This window comes from Aulonocara sp. 'chitande type north' Nkhata Bay, linkage group LG2 (assembly GCF_057382095.1).
Source record: "Aulonocara sp. 'chitande type north' Nkhata Bay isolate Kocher_YH1m ecotype deep benthic linkage group LG2, A_spYH_male_GT1.1, whole genome shotgun sequence".
In the NCBI taxonomy this organism is placed as follows: Eukaryota; Metazoa; Chordata; class Actinopteri; order Cichliformes; family Cichlidae; genus Aulonocara; species Aulonocara sp. 'chitande type north' Nkhata Bay.
This window is the reverse complement of record NC_141345.1, coordinates 28,649,240-28,664,776: the sequence shown is the minus strand read 5'-3', so window position 1 is coordinate 28,664,776 and position 15,537 is coordinate 28,649,240. Positions and strand designations below refer to the sequence as shown.

General features: G+C 37.4%; 1 protein-coding gene across 1 annotated transcript in view; it reads left to right on the top strand.

The window, feature by feature from the left end:
• Window positions 1–15,537, top strand: part of pcdh11 (protocadherin 11) — a 138,133-nt gene that overhangs the window by 74,116 nt on the left and 48,480 nt on the right. The window contains exon 5 of the mRNA XM_086258001.1: window positions 6,831–6,866. Within this exon, the coding sequence (XP_086114127.1) occupies window positions 6,831–6,866 (36 nt within the window). The remainder of the gene's footprint in view (window positions 1–6,830; window positions 6,867–15,537) is intronic.

Sequence of the window (15,537 nt, the reverse complement as noted above, 5' to 3'; positions counted from 1 at the left end):
TCAATAATCCCTTGATGTGTAGGAAGTGGCTATATCGATTTAACATGGATTTAGAGCATCATCCTCATCATCTGTTTCCCGCCCTCATATGGTTAATCAATTATATCCCCTGAGATTTAAGTATGCTTTAGATGCCATGCACCGCGCATGTAATCTCATGACATAAGGTATTAAATGAAGTCTAATTATAACTTTGCAGCTATGTGTCATGCCGCACTCTTTTAATACCTTCCCTAAGAAGACAAATTGGTGTGTGCTGGATTTTGATTTAGTGAAAAATAAAATCTTAGGACCATCACATGATCCTGGTAAATAAAATGGGTTTTAATCACCAATCGGCTTGACTCTACACTACCTTTGACACGAGCCCAAAGACGTGAAAAAAGGACAAAATTCTTCAATTCCCAAGACAACCATACTAGTTCTAGCTCATATGGTTTTCATAAATGAATCCTCTGCCACAATTACTGGAGTAGCCTCCTTCTGCATAATTTGATGAGCAAAGAGAACATTGATGAACTTTTTTAATTATTATGCCGCTTGGGATTCTGACACAAACGCCACAGAAAGGGAGGGGGTCCACCAGCATAGCTGCCAAGGAGCTTTTCCCCCTCCTTTCTCTCTTTTCCTCTTCCCACATCACCTTTTTTTAATTCACCCAATTTGTTGGCCCAAATGAAACAGCAAAAGGTTAGAGTGTGGAGTAATTAACAGCAGCTAGCTTAATGAAATCAGGAGGGGCTGGTACACTGGGAGGATCAATACCTTGCTAAGAGTGAAGCAAGAAGGGGGATTGTCCAGGGGATACAGACCACTTAATAATAATAAGCTGATTAAAAGGCAACATGGTGTCCACTTGTAAATCAAAACTGGTTCGAACATACGGTGACATTATTGCTGTTTAGTAATTGTGTTAAAGAAATGTTGCTCCTTATGCACACTCAAGAAGTTTACAGGATTTACACCGCTCTCTGTGGTTTGCTGAGAGGGTTTCCCTTTAATGAATGTCAATAAGTACATCAATACACTTTGGACAACTGAACACCAGTGCAGAGGGAAATGGTTATTCTATTTATCTAAGGCTACACTTAAGTATATTGAAGACTTTATTAGCCTCTTTCGATGAGGAGGTGTTTTGTTTTGCAACCGTTTTATTATGCTGTCTAAGGCATGCTGTGTTTGCCAGATATATAAGAGATGTAAACTTGAACTCTGCTCACTTTGTCTTGGCTGAGACATCCATGTCTCTCGAGTCTGCGTGCATTAGCAGATGGCATGCACATCCAAGTTTTCCGTGGTGAATAGTTATGTGTGCATATGTATGCATGTGTCTCATTGTTTTGAGGCTACCTGACAGTTGACAATTTGCTCCTTTTGATAAATTCGGACACATCCATCTCTTCCTCTGGGAAAGCAGCTGATAGCGGGCCATGTGCTTTTCTCCCACCGTCTCCAAAGAGCTCAAGTAATAGACCACGGCACGTTTTTTTCAAATACTCCAATCTTGTCAAAGTGCTGCCTGACCATTGTTTTCACAGACTTCATGCAGTAAGACTAACTGAATTGCAGAAGACCCGAGTTTCACCAAGGAACCCTAAGTTGCAGTCAAAACAAATGCGAAATATACAAGTTAAGAGACCGTGGCCAACTAGAAAGGTTCTCGTCTCTCTGGCTTGCTCTGTGCTTCTCCCTACCTTCAAAGGTATTTACACTATGAAATAAACTGTTATGTGGGAGGCTGTAAAGATGGGAGCAGCAGATCTCATTAGTGTTAAACTATTAGGAGCATGAGGACCCCAGGGATGAGGGGTTTTAAGGCTTTCACTGTAGCTTGAAGTTATCACATCATATGCTCTTTAAAAATGTTTTCACAAACTGCAGTGAGGAAGTTATTTTTTCTTTTACTTTGAAGTTATTGCTAATGGAACTTACTCAGCAAAGCTTATTATTGTGATACTTATATCTTAATTGCTAACATATTAGAGCGGTCATAATTGAGCATGGACCTTTGTGCCATGATGTTAACAGAGATCAAGAAAAAGTCACAAAAATGATGGAATAACAGGAGTCAGTGATTTGATTGCCATTGTGTTAATGGATGCCTGTGGAAATTACTGGATTATAAATGTGTTACATGTTTGTGATATGTGGTAATTTAACTATTTTTGGCTCCCAGCTGTGTTTCTGTGGTTTTAAAGTGCACTTGAATGTGTTTAGAGCTTGATGAAGTTAAAATTGGACCCCATTGTGGCTACTAAATGTCATTAGAGTGTGGTGTAATTTAATATCAATGTTTGTTGTCCTTCTCTGGTGACATATGTTTACAAATAAGTCTCTGTTTGTAATGTCCTTTGGACTACAAATGTATCTGTAAGTAAAATACAAGTCTGGGGTGTTCTGAACACCTAAAAATTTTATTGAAGTTAAAAAAAGATAGATGCACCTTTCAAGAGTTCAAAATTGAAGCCAAGTGTTTTACACCTGCATTCTTTCCTCTGGCCGGTAGTGGACAGCTCAACAAAACAAAAGTTTGATTGATTGTGCAGTCTTTGAAAAAATAAGGTTACTGTTCTCCTGTTAGATGATCTCAGTAACCAGTTCCTAAATGAGTTTGTGATCTATGGTTTATGGTCTTAGGTGTTAATTTTAAATCTTATTTTGGACAACATGATCTTGTAAATCATGTTCCCCTTTAGTGTCAAAAAGACAGCATAGCATTGGAGTACCTTATGATTGTCAATAGCTACCCAGGGGCAACCTCCATAGCTGAAAGACAATGCAATTGGAAAAAAAAAATAGTTCCTGTAGGCACCGCTTGAAGCTCACTCCAAACTGGAGTCAACACCCCCCCCACCACCACCTTTAGCAGCATCGCAAAATTTCTATTTTTCAGACATTCAACTAATAAAGCCCAGTCAGCATGGGAGCAATTGTAGGTATTGACTTATCAGTTCAAACACTTGATTTAATTAGTTTTGTAGATCAATTAGTTGTACTTGGGTTTAGTTTTAATATGCTATCTTATCTCTGCACATAAAACACGATCTCTGTAAGGCCTTTCATGTTATCTCATTAGAAAATGTAAGGCAACCATTCTTTAGACTGATCACTTTGCACCTTTGTCTCATGCAAAGAGTCCAATAAATATGTTAAAATAACAGGAATAATGAGGTGAAACCTGACAGTGAAGAACACGTGCGGTAATCAGAATATGTTTAGAAAAAATGATCATCGTGATCATGAACCACTACGGTTGAACAGGCATACACACGTTGATTTAGTTACTCATACAAACGTGGTAATGGATTTATTCAATGGATAAGTGGGCCCAGTGAGACTCTGCATGGGGTCCAGAATTTGTACTTCGCCACAGGCCAAGTATTATAAGTTGGAACAGGAATAAATTTTGATTACCTTGGACTCATTTTTTATACTCAATATGCAAATGTATATGTACTTAGGGAGACTTCAATACTGGCCCATATATAAGCGTAAGATGAAGGAAAATAGCCTTTTTAATATCCCTAATATACACATAGTGTTCATGTTGCGCTTGTCTTGCATACTGCGTGCACAGTTTCCACTGTAGATGGAATATTAGCTACCCTCCTGTAACCTACGCTCAGCTGGAATGCACTCATTTCTGTGACTTTTGATTTGTTTTTTCTCGGTTTCTCTACCACTGTAGCAGCTTGGCATGCCAGAGCTCAGACCATTGCTTGTGAAGAAGGTTTGTCATAGGACTTCAACCTGCCTTCAGTTCATACTGGAACTCAGTCAGTAACTCAGTCCTCTAGTCGGTTCACTATCAAGTCTCATTACTAGCAAATATTTTGCAAAACATGCCCTCCAAAGCAACAATATGTCCTATATGTCCCTTTTATTCCTATGTACAGTGTACCCACAGTGTCTCAAAATTAGGATACATTTGGATACAGAAACAGAGCACAATAAGGTCTGGTGTTTTTAATCAATTATTTATCCAATATTTTAATGATCAGAGTTCCTGGGGTGATCAAAGGCGAGGTTTGAGCTCCACTGCCTTTGCTCGCTAAGACATCCCTCTGTACTTTGATGTGGTTCACCAACAAATGCACTTATCTTAAGCATAACTCTCTCCCAGGCTTGCATATGAGTGCTTTGAAACTGCTAGTTTGAGAGGCGTAAATCCAGAGAGAGGGTCACTGACCAATCCATACTGAGGAGAGAAAAAAAGAGAAAACTCATACATTTATGGTCTCTGACAGTCAGATGTAGAACTACTGCTTTGAATGTCATCTAAATATGAAACAACCACAGGTCACTTTCTCAGGTCCCTTATGTGCATTATCATATATTTAATTGGTTGGCAAGGTCTCTAACTTGAAGTATGTGTCACAAGATGTTGAATAAAACATTACTTGAAGAAGAAACAACTGCCCGGTGGCAGCCCTAAGTAAAATTCTGCTTTAAATGACCAGTCATTAGATGCAAATGAGTAAATCTTCAGACAGACTTGACTGGTGTTGTTAGTCTCAAATGTGCAGACAAAATACATAAATAATAAAATAAACATGTACTTCTCATTTGCGTAAACAGTAAAGGTACATTTAAAGAAAGACACCGATATATGCCTTTATAATATTTTTGTATTCCTTATAATCTGATTATGAGTGCTTAGTAGATATTTAGGGCATAATGTGATGATGAAATGATAAGTGGAGTGTTAATTCTAATTACAAGCTTATGTAATCTACTTTGATATGAGTGACATTGTCTCCATATGTAGAAGAGATTGTTAAGAGTGCATCTACAGTTGCAGTTCTTGAACAGGATACTTTTGAAATTGATGTGCTGCTGATTTCATAGTAATTACAGTGATTCATATGCCAAGCAAGTATCGTGACTGTGTTAGAAAGATCTTAATCATATTTTTGCCTTGCAGAAAATTTAGATATGGAGAAAAAAAACATAGAAATAAAAGAAATGGAAGGTGGCTTTGAAATCTGCCCCATTTGCAATAATACCTAAGACGACACAATGTAAAAATCCTCGCAGCCAGCAGGATTTATGAGCGAAAACAAAACGAAGGGACATTTCCCATCCTTCTTTTCCACTAAGCAATTGGCATTGATAACATACCTCCTAATTCATTTGTTTAAATCTATTGCCACAAGGTGCCAGCAGCAGCATTATAGTGCAATTGTAGTGAAACAGCAATACATCCAGTGACACAGCATAAGTCAAGTGTAAGCACAAAAGTAAGGCCTAGGCAAGGTTTTACATTTAAAATTTTCTCAGTTGAGTCATTTGTTTACTAATGGGTTACACACTACCAGTTGTTAGTACCTGCTCCTTGTAGGCCTTCTTACACTGGTTGTACTGGATGGTCTGTTTTTGATTCGAGTTGTGAAGCTTGTCGTTTCTGTTTTTCTCGAGAAAAGTATTCTTTTGTATTGTGCTCAGAGGTCTGACTTCTTGTAGCCAAACCACTTCAATAGTATTGAAGTGGCTTCTTTTCTAGGTACTAAATTGTCATCAGAGGCCATCATGTTGTGTTACTTTCAGGCATGTTTAGGTTTGTGTCACTGTTGTCCATGCTGGGGAATATATGATCAATAATATTGCAAATGAACTTTCATAAACAGTTTATGCAACATAAGGTTGTTGCTGCCTACAAAAGATTTTTTAAAAGCCATCATTTTCTGTATGCACATCATACTCTAAAGCCAATATTAACATATGTTAACTCCATATATTTAGACTCCAGCTTTTGAGGGAAACACTGCTAAATGATATGCTTATCAGCTAACTGCTAGCTTTGCTTGTCTGCCTTTTAGTGTTGGCTTTATCAGAGCTTTTGTGCTATAAATGCAACAGTAGGGTGTTCTGGGCACAGTGGATGATGATGAGAGGTGAGATGGAGCCAAACCGTAAATGTATGGGCTGTAAAACTATAACAATGAGTTGAAAGATACTAAAACCCTTTATGGATTCTTATTTTTTTCTTTTTAATTTAACTGGCCACCACAAAGAACCATTTTGTTTTTAGTGAATATCTTGGGGCGTACTCCTCTATCGCTCAGTCAGTAACAGCATCCCTTGGCGAATAATTATGGAGGGATAATCTGTTGACATGAACTTGTTTCCTGTTCATTGTTTTACCGTTCCACCCCAGTAGTCCTCTCAGCTTCTCCCCTGTCTAAGTGGCACTTCACTGCCACATTTCTTCTATTTTCTTTGCAAATAAAGTCACGTATTCAGATTATTATACACAGTACAAAGAAAACAAAATTGGTGATTAAAAATTAAATACTCTTATCTCTCTGTGAGTTATCTAAGTCCCCAGAGAGAGGATGCTATTTTGCAGGCTTGCGGGTGTCTTTTGTTCCCAATTTAGAAGCTTGTCACTGTTTATTGTTAATTTTTGATGCTTCATTTGATATTCTGTTCACTTTCCTCCCTGACATGTGGAGAAAACATCTTTATCAAAGTATCAGATGTAGGGCTTCTGTTGTCAGGATGTCAGGTTTGCCCTATTCTTTACTTTTCTGGGGAGCGGGTGTGTACTCTGCAGCCTGGTTTGCTGGCGAGCCAACTGGGCACGGAAGTGCACTGCACAAAGTTTGTATCCGAGCAAGAAATCAATATGTATCCTTATTCTCAATTCCTACTTCAAAAAACTCTCAAATCTACGTGGTTCTCGATTGTGAACTCTGATTGACTCTAAGAACACCGGAAAGTTCCCCGTGCACTTTCCTTTGCTGAGTTCAAATATCAATTTCAATTGTAAATTCTCTATAGAGTTACAGTCAGACAGCGATGTAAAAATCTGTCATCTTTCCTTGCAGGAGGCCTGTCAATTGGGGAAGATCACCTCTGTGAATGTGAGTGCTAAACATTTTTTTCTGCTCTCTCTTGCATGTTCACATCTATCAGCATGAATGTTGCCTGATAAAGCACTTGTTTGGACTGCTATTATATTTTACAGCAAACAAATTAACACTGTCAGCTAATGTTAATACTTGGGTGAACATTACAGATGTCAAGAACTGTTGTCTTTTTCAACACAATAATTATTTACTCTGTGCAATTAGAGTCAAACACATCTCACTAACGAATATTTGACGCTCACTGTCAGATGCACATTCCTCCACAATATTATTTTTTAACTGCACAGGTGTGCCATTATATTAACACTGTATGGTTTAAATATGGTTACATGCAATTGAGCGCTAGTTTCAGACTTTAAATGCTTTTTGTCTCGAGTGTAACACATTTTTTGTTTTGCTTAAAAAACATGTCGTTCCTCACTAAAAATAGCAAATAATAAACAGCTCTGCTTATGCCGTTGGTTGAATCTTAAACAAAAAGCACAGATGAAAGTCCATTGCTGGATTTGATTCTAAAAATTCTGGAAATAGCTAACAGAAATGGCAAATCTTCTTATTGTGATGGCCTTTTCTGTTTGTTATAATCATATTCTAGTATAAATACGACTAACGCGAGTTAGAGCTATAAAGCCCTCCTGGCCACATGGTAACGTGTGACCAAACGACCAATAACTTGTGTCCATAATAAGACATGTGAATGAGATAATTAAATAGTATTCACGAGTTAATAAGACATGGGAATTAGATATTAAATCGTGGCCACAACTTCATTATAAAGTGTCCATGACTTTGAATATGAGATAAACAAGATCAGAAAGCTGCAAGGTGTCTGATCTTTTAATTGTTGCCTGAAGCGCATAGAGCTTTGTTCACGTCTGGGCTCAACCATCAAGTCAGATGCTTGTAATTTTTGCCCTCTCAAGATCTATACGTGTATAAAAATAGCATAAACAACAAAATTACAAACTATTTTTGCTGTTGCTTCAGAGCAGGTTGTTGTTTTTAGGTGCCAGGCTGTGTTTAAACAGAACACAGGTTATCAACACATCCGTCATGTCACGTATTTTGATTTCTTAGCCACTACTCAGTATTCCTCAATTATATAATTCCTTACACAGAAGAAAACAACAGACATGTAACAGGACTGAGAGAGCGAGAGCTGGTTCAGGGCCCCTCCCACTGCTGATAATGCAGGATATTATTATAACTCATCCCAAGGTTAAAATAAAACAAAATTAAATCAAATTTATAGATGCTTCATGTGTGATAATTTCCCTAAAGAGCTCGCTTGATGCTGTCAGTAAACAACAGATTCTGTATCTTGTGGCCAGGCATTAATAACACATGGCAACAATTTAGTTATCATATCTGTATTCCTAACTGCCTCTTAGCCACAAGTTATTGATCTTGTCATCACAAATAACTAACTTGTTGCCATGCAGTAATATTTTGTCCACCAGTGTCCCCATCAGGCTCCATAAATAGCTGAAAGATGTTGTCAAATTTCATGTTGACAACAGTATAATGTCATAAGTATTGAAAAGCATCGTCTTATTACTTTAAAAGTTGTTTGTTGGATACATGACAGAGTGAAATGTTTATTCATTTATCACTAAATCCCATCCAGTATATGTTCATAATGTTTCACTGTAAGGTTTATGTCACAGCTGACCTAAATTTAGACTATTGGTAATAACAATACAATGTAATGGTAAATCTATCATCAAAATATTTTTAAATGCAAAAATATAATAACTGTTGTAATCCATGAATTTTCAAATTTGCTGTTTTATAAAACAGCTGAAAAAAGTAAAGCACATCATTATTATTTTTTGATTAAGGTGCCAAATCACAATTATTTACTTGGCTTCCTGAACAGAAAAATTAGTTTTAGTGGTTGATTGTTATGCTTGATTAATTTCTGACTTCTCACAGCAGTCCTGTGTGCTGGCTCTGTTATGGGTATAAAAGCACAAATTCAGTTTGTCATTTGCCTAATAAATAACAATATAAAACACACATCTGATTTCAGATGTGTGTTTTCATGTTTTATGACAGGTAGTCTAATAGATTTGTATTATGTCTGTAAGCATCCTGAGGGATGAGGAGTGTTTGGGGGAATCACAACAGGACTGTTAAAGTTCTTCCTTACTGTTTGCACAGTAACTTGCAACCCAACTTTTCTGCAGTTTCAGCATAATGTTAAGCGGCAGAAAATGCTTGTGTTAAACTCTCACATTAGTTTTTTGACTACACAGTCAGAATTATTAATAACATCTGTTGCTTATTCATACTGAAGTCATCATGTTGGTGACATTTCACATTTCAGTGTGAGACCACAGTTTGCCAGGACTGGAGATATTATATGTTTTGTCATAACAGTGTCACACAAAGAATATCAGAATTATCAGTGTATAACAGCAGATGACTCAAAGACTGATGACAGTCAAAAAAACCACCCAGTAATCTCTCAGCCCACTTGCTAGAATCACCTCCTTCTTGTGTGTTCCTGCTAACTCATCATCTCACAAGCAGCGGCATATCACCTTACACATAATAGGCAGAACTGGAACAGCATGTACAAAAAATTTCAAAGAAAGGACTAAAGAAATACCTAAAACCACATTGGTTTTTATTTATTTATTGCCAATGTTGCACCACCTTCACATCAAGCAACACTGGGACATGCAGGACACTGCTTTTTGGATCTTGCCATTGCTGTATAGCCGCTTTTTTTCACTCTACATAAGACACGTGTGACATGACAAATCGCCATCTCCTCTGAACAGATTTATGCAGGTCTAGGTGTGCCCGCGAGCTGATCCTTATCTGAAATGGCAGAGCCAATCTCCCCTGATTCACTCCTAAGTGGTCTCTGTTTATCACTCAGTAAGGTGGTTGTCAGCCAAGTCCCCCTCTGTGCACCGCTGACTTCTTTGCTATTTTGAGAGAACGGCAGTTGGGGGGGGCAGTATATGTAATAATAAAAGCCATAGAGCTGCAGCCTACCAGAGAACAAGGTGGCAACCACTTGGCCTCCCCTCTTCTCTATCTAAATATAGCCGACTTATAATCCAGTAACCCGTGAATTCATCCCTGCCAGGGTGGTTACCAGAGGGCTGGTTTTGGATTTTCGAGCTTGTTATATGGTAGAACTTGGCATGCACGTCTCCTGTTCGTTTATCTCTGTGTACATACTTCTCAAGGCAGTGTTTTATCTGGCTGAACGGGCTTTGTTTGGTCTTGATATCTCTTACAGCAGCTTGTCTTTGGTTTATGGATTTCTGGCAGCTTCTTTAAATAAGTGATTATGCTTAGCAAAACACTCACCTTGACTCCTTGGTGAATGTTTGTTTTTGTTTGTGGTGTTTGTTTTTCGACATTAATGTTTTATTCGCATTAGTCATTACCTCTGGGAGCAAAACTTTTATTTATTTAAGACCTATTAATGGTATTTAATTGTAATTAATATTGTAGCTCCGAGTGACTTTGTAGCGAGGGCACCATGAAATCGAATTAGGCTTTTCTTAACATCTGGCATCAACTTGAAGGAGCCTGAATAAACAACAGTCTAAAAATGAAGACACTCCCTCATGCAAAATTATTATGTCCTAATTGTCACGGGCAGCTGTTTGTTCTAATAGATTCTGGGAGCCATTGTTGAAGCAAGTTTTCAGTAATTAGAATCATGTGGAGAGAAAGCGTGCTTTTTTGTAAAGCTGCCAACCTTCCGTAAGTGGGCTTTTTCTTTTGCTGGAACCTGGACATTGCATTTGCGTGCATCCTCCAGTAATTTGAGAAACAGCTGCCAACGCTGTTTGAGAACAAGTAGATATTTAGACCACTTGAAAGCGTGGGCAAACATGGCACACATAACTATATAATTTTGCCAGCAAGGTATTTCTTCTTCCACTCTGTCTTAGAAAATGAATAAAACCATGAGAAAAAAAAGGCTCTGTGCTGTAGAATATATACCACCAGAGAATCTCCCGCCATGTGCAATAAAAAGAAGATTGATTTTAGTACTACGTCTTGTGTTTTTATGTATTTGAGAAATTAATGCAGCGCATGTGAACAAATACATTATTCCTCCAACAAAACGCTTTTGTTTCAGAGTTTTTATGTCAGACAATAGTTGACGGCTATGTGTGTTTGGCTGTTTGTTTCTTTGACTGCATGCCCCCTTTTTCTGTCTTTTTCTTCTTATTTCTCGTCTGTCTTTTTAAGGGCATACGCACACTCAAACTCTCACACACACTCGCACAAACGGAGAGCAGGATTTGAGGCCTCGGGTTCCAGATGAATCAAGAAAGAGAAAAAAAAGAGTATTTAACAAACTGCTTGAACATCACAGTATTGAAACCACTCAGTTTGTGCTTTCAGGGTGCTAATTGTGAGGATTTAGGTTAGGCAGCCCACTCTAATAATTTTTAAATGAAGCTTTTTGGTGCACTTTGTTTTTGGCAGCTTGTCCTTCTTTAGAGCCAGACTTTAGTTCGCTCTCCATCTCTCCTCTGTTTCCTTTGCCTTATTTAGACTTATCAAACAACAACAACTGCTTTATCTATACACTGTGGTGACTATGGAAAAATATGTGTGCGCAGCTTCTCCTGAGCTTAAAGGCGCAAGTGTTAATGATGTTTTTAATTCAGGACATGCATATTGCTTTTGTTGCTATAGCAATGGAAAATCAAGATAGTCATTTGTGCCAGTTGTATTTGCTCTCGGAAAAAAAAAATCTTATCAGTTTGAATAATGGGATGAATAAAATTCGCCGCAATAACCGAAGCTGAGAGCGTAATTATATTTTATACGTTTTATGCCTCTATACAGCGTGATGCAGTATGATGTTACTGAGGGAATCATGTGTAGACATAAATTCAAGCTGCAGTCTATATTACAGAGACTGCACTGTGTTTCACCATGGCTGCATCAAACTCAGATATCCTCATTTCTGATTTTGTCTTTGTAAAGGAAACAATTTTTTTATCAAAGTAAAAATATAAAAGTCTGTGGAGTCTAAAGATTGCCCACAATATAAAGGACTGTAACCATGTAGTTTGCTTTCTGTTAGATTAGCAAACATGTTAACGGAGATACTTACAGAGTATATTTCTTTGTTAGCTCCAAAGAAAGGTCACAACATAAACTTCTGTAAACCTCCAGAGAAATCAAAGAAGCCTGTACTGTTGAGAAGAAAATGCCCACACTCCTGTGATCCCCAAGACTTTACAAATCAAAGTCTCAGCCTGCACACACGTTTCCACTTCTTTTGTGTCTAAATTGGGTGAGAAGGAAAACTAGGACATACAGTATTTCAACCTGTTAATACACATCCCATATACCACAGGACCTGTACTGCACAAGTGTCAATTACAAGCCTTACAGATACCCTATATAGGAAAAGTAAATTAATTATTTTGTGCCACTATTGTGAGCGCATGTAAAAAAAAGTTTGCAGGTGCAAGTGTTGTATTTTGAGGAGAAACAACAACAGCATGTTCAAGCTTGATCAGCTGTTGTTAGAATTTATTTAATATTACTTTCTAGTATCAGCTGGTGTTTGCTGGAGCCACAGCTGTAAAAGCTGCTGCTCATGATATCGGTTTGGAAACATGAAGGTTATACAAATCATACATATATACCAACAAGACAGTGTACATCACTGTTACAACAGCGTTTGTTTTAGTTCAAAGGCTTTATGGTTTTTCCTATAATACCTGGTGGTGTAGTCGGTGATTTTTTGTCAGTTCATCCTTATATATTATGTTTAACCCGAGTGACCACCCGGTCAGCTGATGGGTAACAGGCATCTCCGAAAACGTTAGAGCAGTTATGCAAATATGTGATGTCTTGATGAATCGAGCAGATATTAGAAGTTTACACAGCACCATTCTCACATGAAAATATCTTAAAAGTTTATTTTGTGACCCAGACAGAGTAATATTTCAAACTCCGCCACTCTGAGTTCCTCCGCCACTGCCTCGTTTGAATTTTGGACGAAATGGATTTTGGGATATTGCATTTTGTCATTTCGAGCTGATTGGAGACCAGAACAGCCAATCAGATTTTTTTGCATCCAAATCTGTGATTGGCCGGTTTTGTGGCACAAATATAACGGTGTAGAGAAAGAGTTGAGCGCGCACGGGCAGAAATGTTGAGAGCGCGAGCAACACATCGCTCAGAATAGTGGCACAAAAATAACGCCATATTTAATAGGCCTGAGACACCCAAAACATTTTGCCAATATAAGGTCACTGTCTCAGTTATTCAGTTTAAAGATGGATACACTATGGAGTTACTGTAAAAGAAGATAAACACTAGATAACACAAGTCATGAAAAACATTTAGGCATGGATTTCCCTTGGAAATGTCATCTCACTATACTCATTCGTCTATGAGTAAGTGTTGCTGTCACTCCTTCCTTGGTGTTAATATTCTGTCTTTGTCATTGGTGGTGTCCTTAGAGCAGGGATGTGAAACACATTTTACATCGTGGGCCGCATACAGCCCACTTCGATGTGAAGTGGGTCGCACCAGTGAAACACAATAAACATGTAACATTACAGAAGACATTGATCATTGTGCCTGTAATTATGAATTTAGACTATAGAGTTTTCAATAGTTAACAGAAAATGTTCGTGTGCTTCGGTGTAGTATGGGTGGCAATGGACGGTGGGGCTCTATATCAATCAGAAAAGCTGTAACACTAAGGGCCTTATGTTAGACACCCTTGCCTTAGGGGGATGTGACCAGAACCAATACCTGTGCTACTTTTCAATACCAAAATTCTAAAAAAACAAAAACTATTTTTGTTTAAGTGTCACAGATAAAAAAAAATCAAAGAAAACAAAGGTACATATGCTGCTATTGTTCAGAAACCGATGGGGACAGCATACATCTTGAACATAAACATGTGTTCATGTCTACTCTTATATGCTATATGCTGAACTATATGAACCACAGAAAAAAAACTTTGCATGGAAGATGGCGGCTAGTGCCGCTGGCCTGACTTATTGTTACGAAAGACAGTAGAAGTCGGGGATGGAAGTATTTTGCATTGTTATGCTGAAATACCGTACCTTAAACCTGTATTTTAAGATGACAATAGCTGTGGTGCACAAAGAATTCTGGGGCTATAGGGGTCTGTAGAAAAAACAGGTTTCTGTTTTGACCTCGACAAACACTTTTCTGCTGACTTCATGGGTCACACTGAATAAAAACGAATTATTGTAAATCTTTGTTATACATGGTGTCTCAGAAAGAATAATCTGATTTCAAAATATATAGCCTTTCAAAAGGCTATATATTATTAAAGTGATGGAAGTTTCAATTTTAAAATACAGCACGTCTGAATATAGAGTTTCACATGTAAAATAATGTTCACAAGTGCTCAGTGTGTTTATTCATTTTATACTTAATATTAAATCCCATCCAGTATATGTTCATAATGTGTAATACAGTGCTTAACACATTTATTAGACCACCCAGTGTAAGGTTTATGCCACAGCTGACCTAAATTAACAGTGTTGGTAATTACCAAAAATCATTGTTTATTTTTCTGTAATGCTTAATCTACCAGTACACACAAGTTATTTAATCCAAATATTTTAAAATGCAAAAATATAATAACTGTTGTAATCCATGAATTTTCAAATTTGCTGTTTTATAAAACAGCTGAAAAAAAGTAAAGGACATTATTATTATTATTATTATTATTATTTGATTAAGGTGCCAAATTAAAATTATTTACTTGCATTCCTGAACAGAAAAATTAGTTTTAATGGTTGATTGTTATGCTTGATTAATTTCTGACGTCTCACAGAAGTCCTGTGTGCCGGCTCAAATGTGTGAATAAAAACACAAATTCAGTTTGGTATTTGCTTAATAAATAACAATATAATTTCAAACACATTTTTGACTGATTTCAGATTTCTATTTGTGTTTTCATTTGTTAAACACTGTGTTATGTGCTTAATGTCTGTACGCATACTTAGAGATGAGGAGTGTTTGGGGAATCACAACAGGACTGTTAAAAGTTCCTCCTGATTGTAGTTTGCACTGTAACTCGCAACCCAACCTTTCTGCAGTTTCAGCATAATGTTAAGCTTAAAATGCAAAAGTGTTCGGTGCGTCCCTCTTCTGGACGCGTATATCTACACGATAGTCAAACCCATACTTTTGTGAGCGTGTCTGGAGTCAATGTAGCCACTGCTACTGTTATTCTACCAGCAATCATGTAAAATTCACAAACTGCTCTTTCTAACAGTACGTGTTTTGCTTACTCTTTACTATGTTTCAAAATAGATAATTGTCTACGATATGAAACTGCATGTTAGCTAACGACTTTTAATTGATGCGTCATTCAACAATTTACTTCTTCAGAAACCAGCGGGCAGTGTCACTGTAGCTAAGGCCATCTTTTATACTGTTTATATAAAATACACACTACCTTTTTATTTGGAATTGGCATTATGATATCAGTTATGTCCCATAGGCTATAATGTTTGCAATGGCTAAAAAGATAAATAAATGAATGAATGAGCTAACATATTGGAGCTAATGATCGACTTCATAGTACCATTAGCAGGTTACCTTTCCAACCATTTCATTCAGTCTTTTCGTCTTATAAACAAAGTATCATGTTAACGTTTTAAGTAACAAG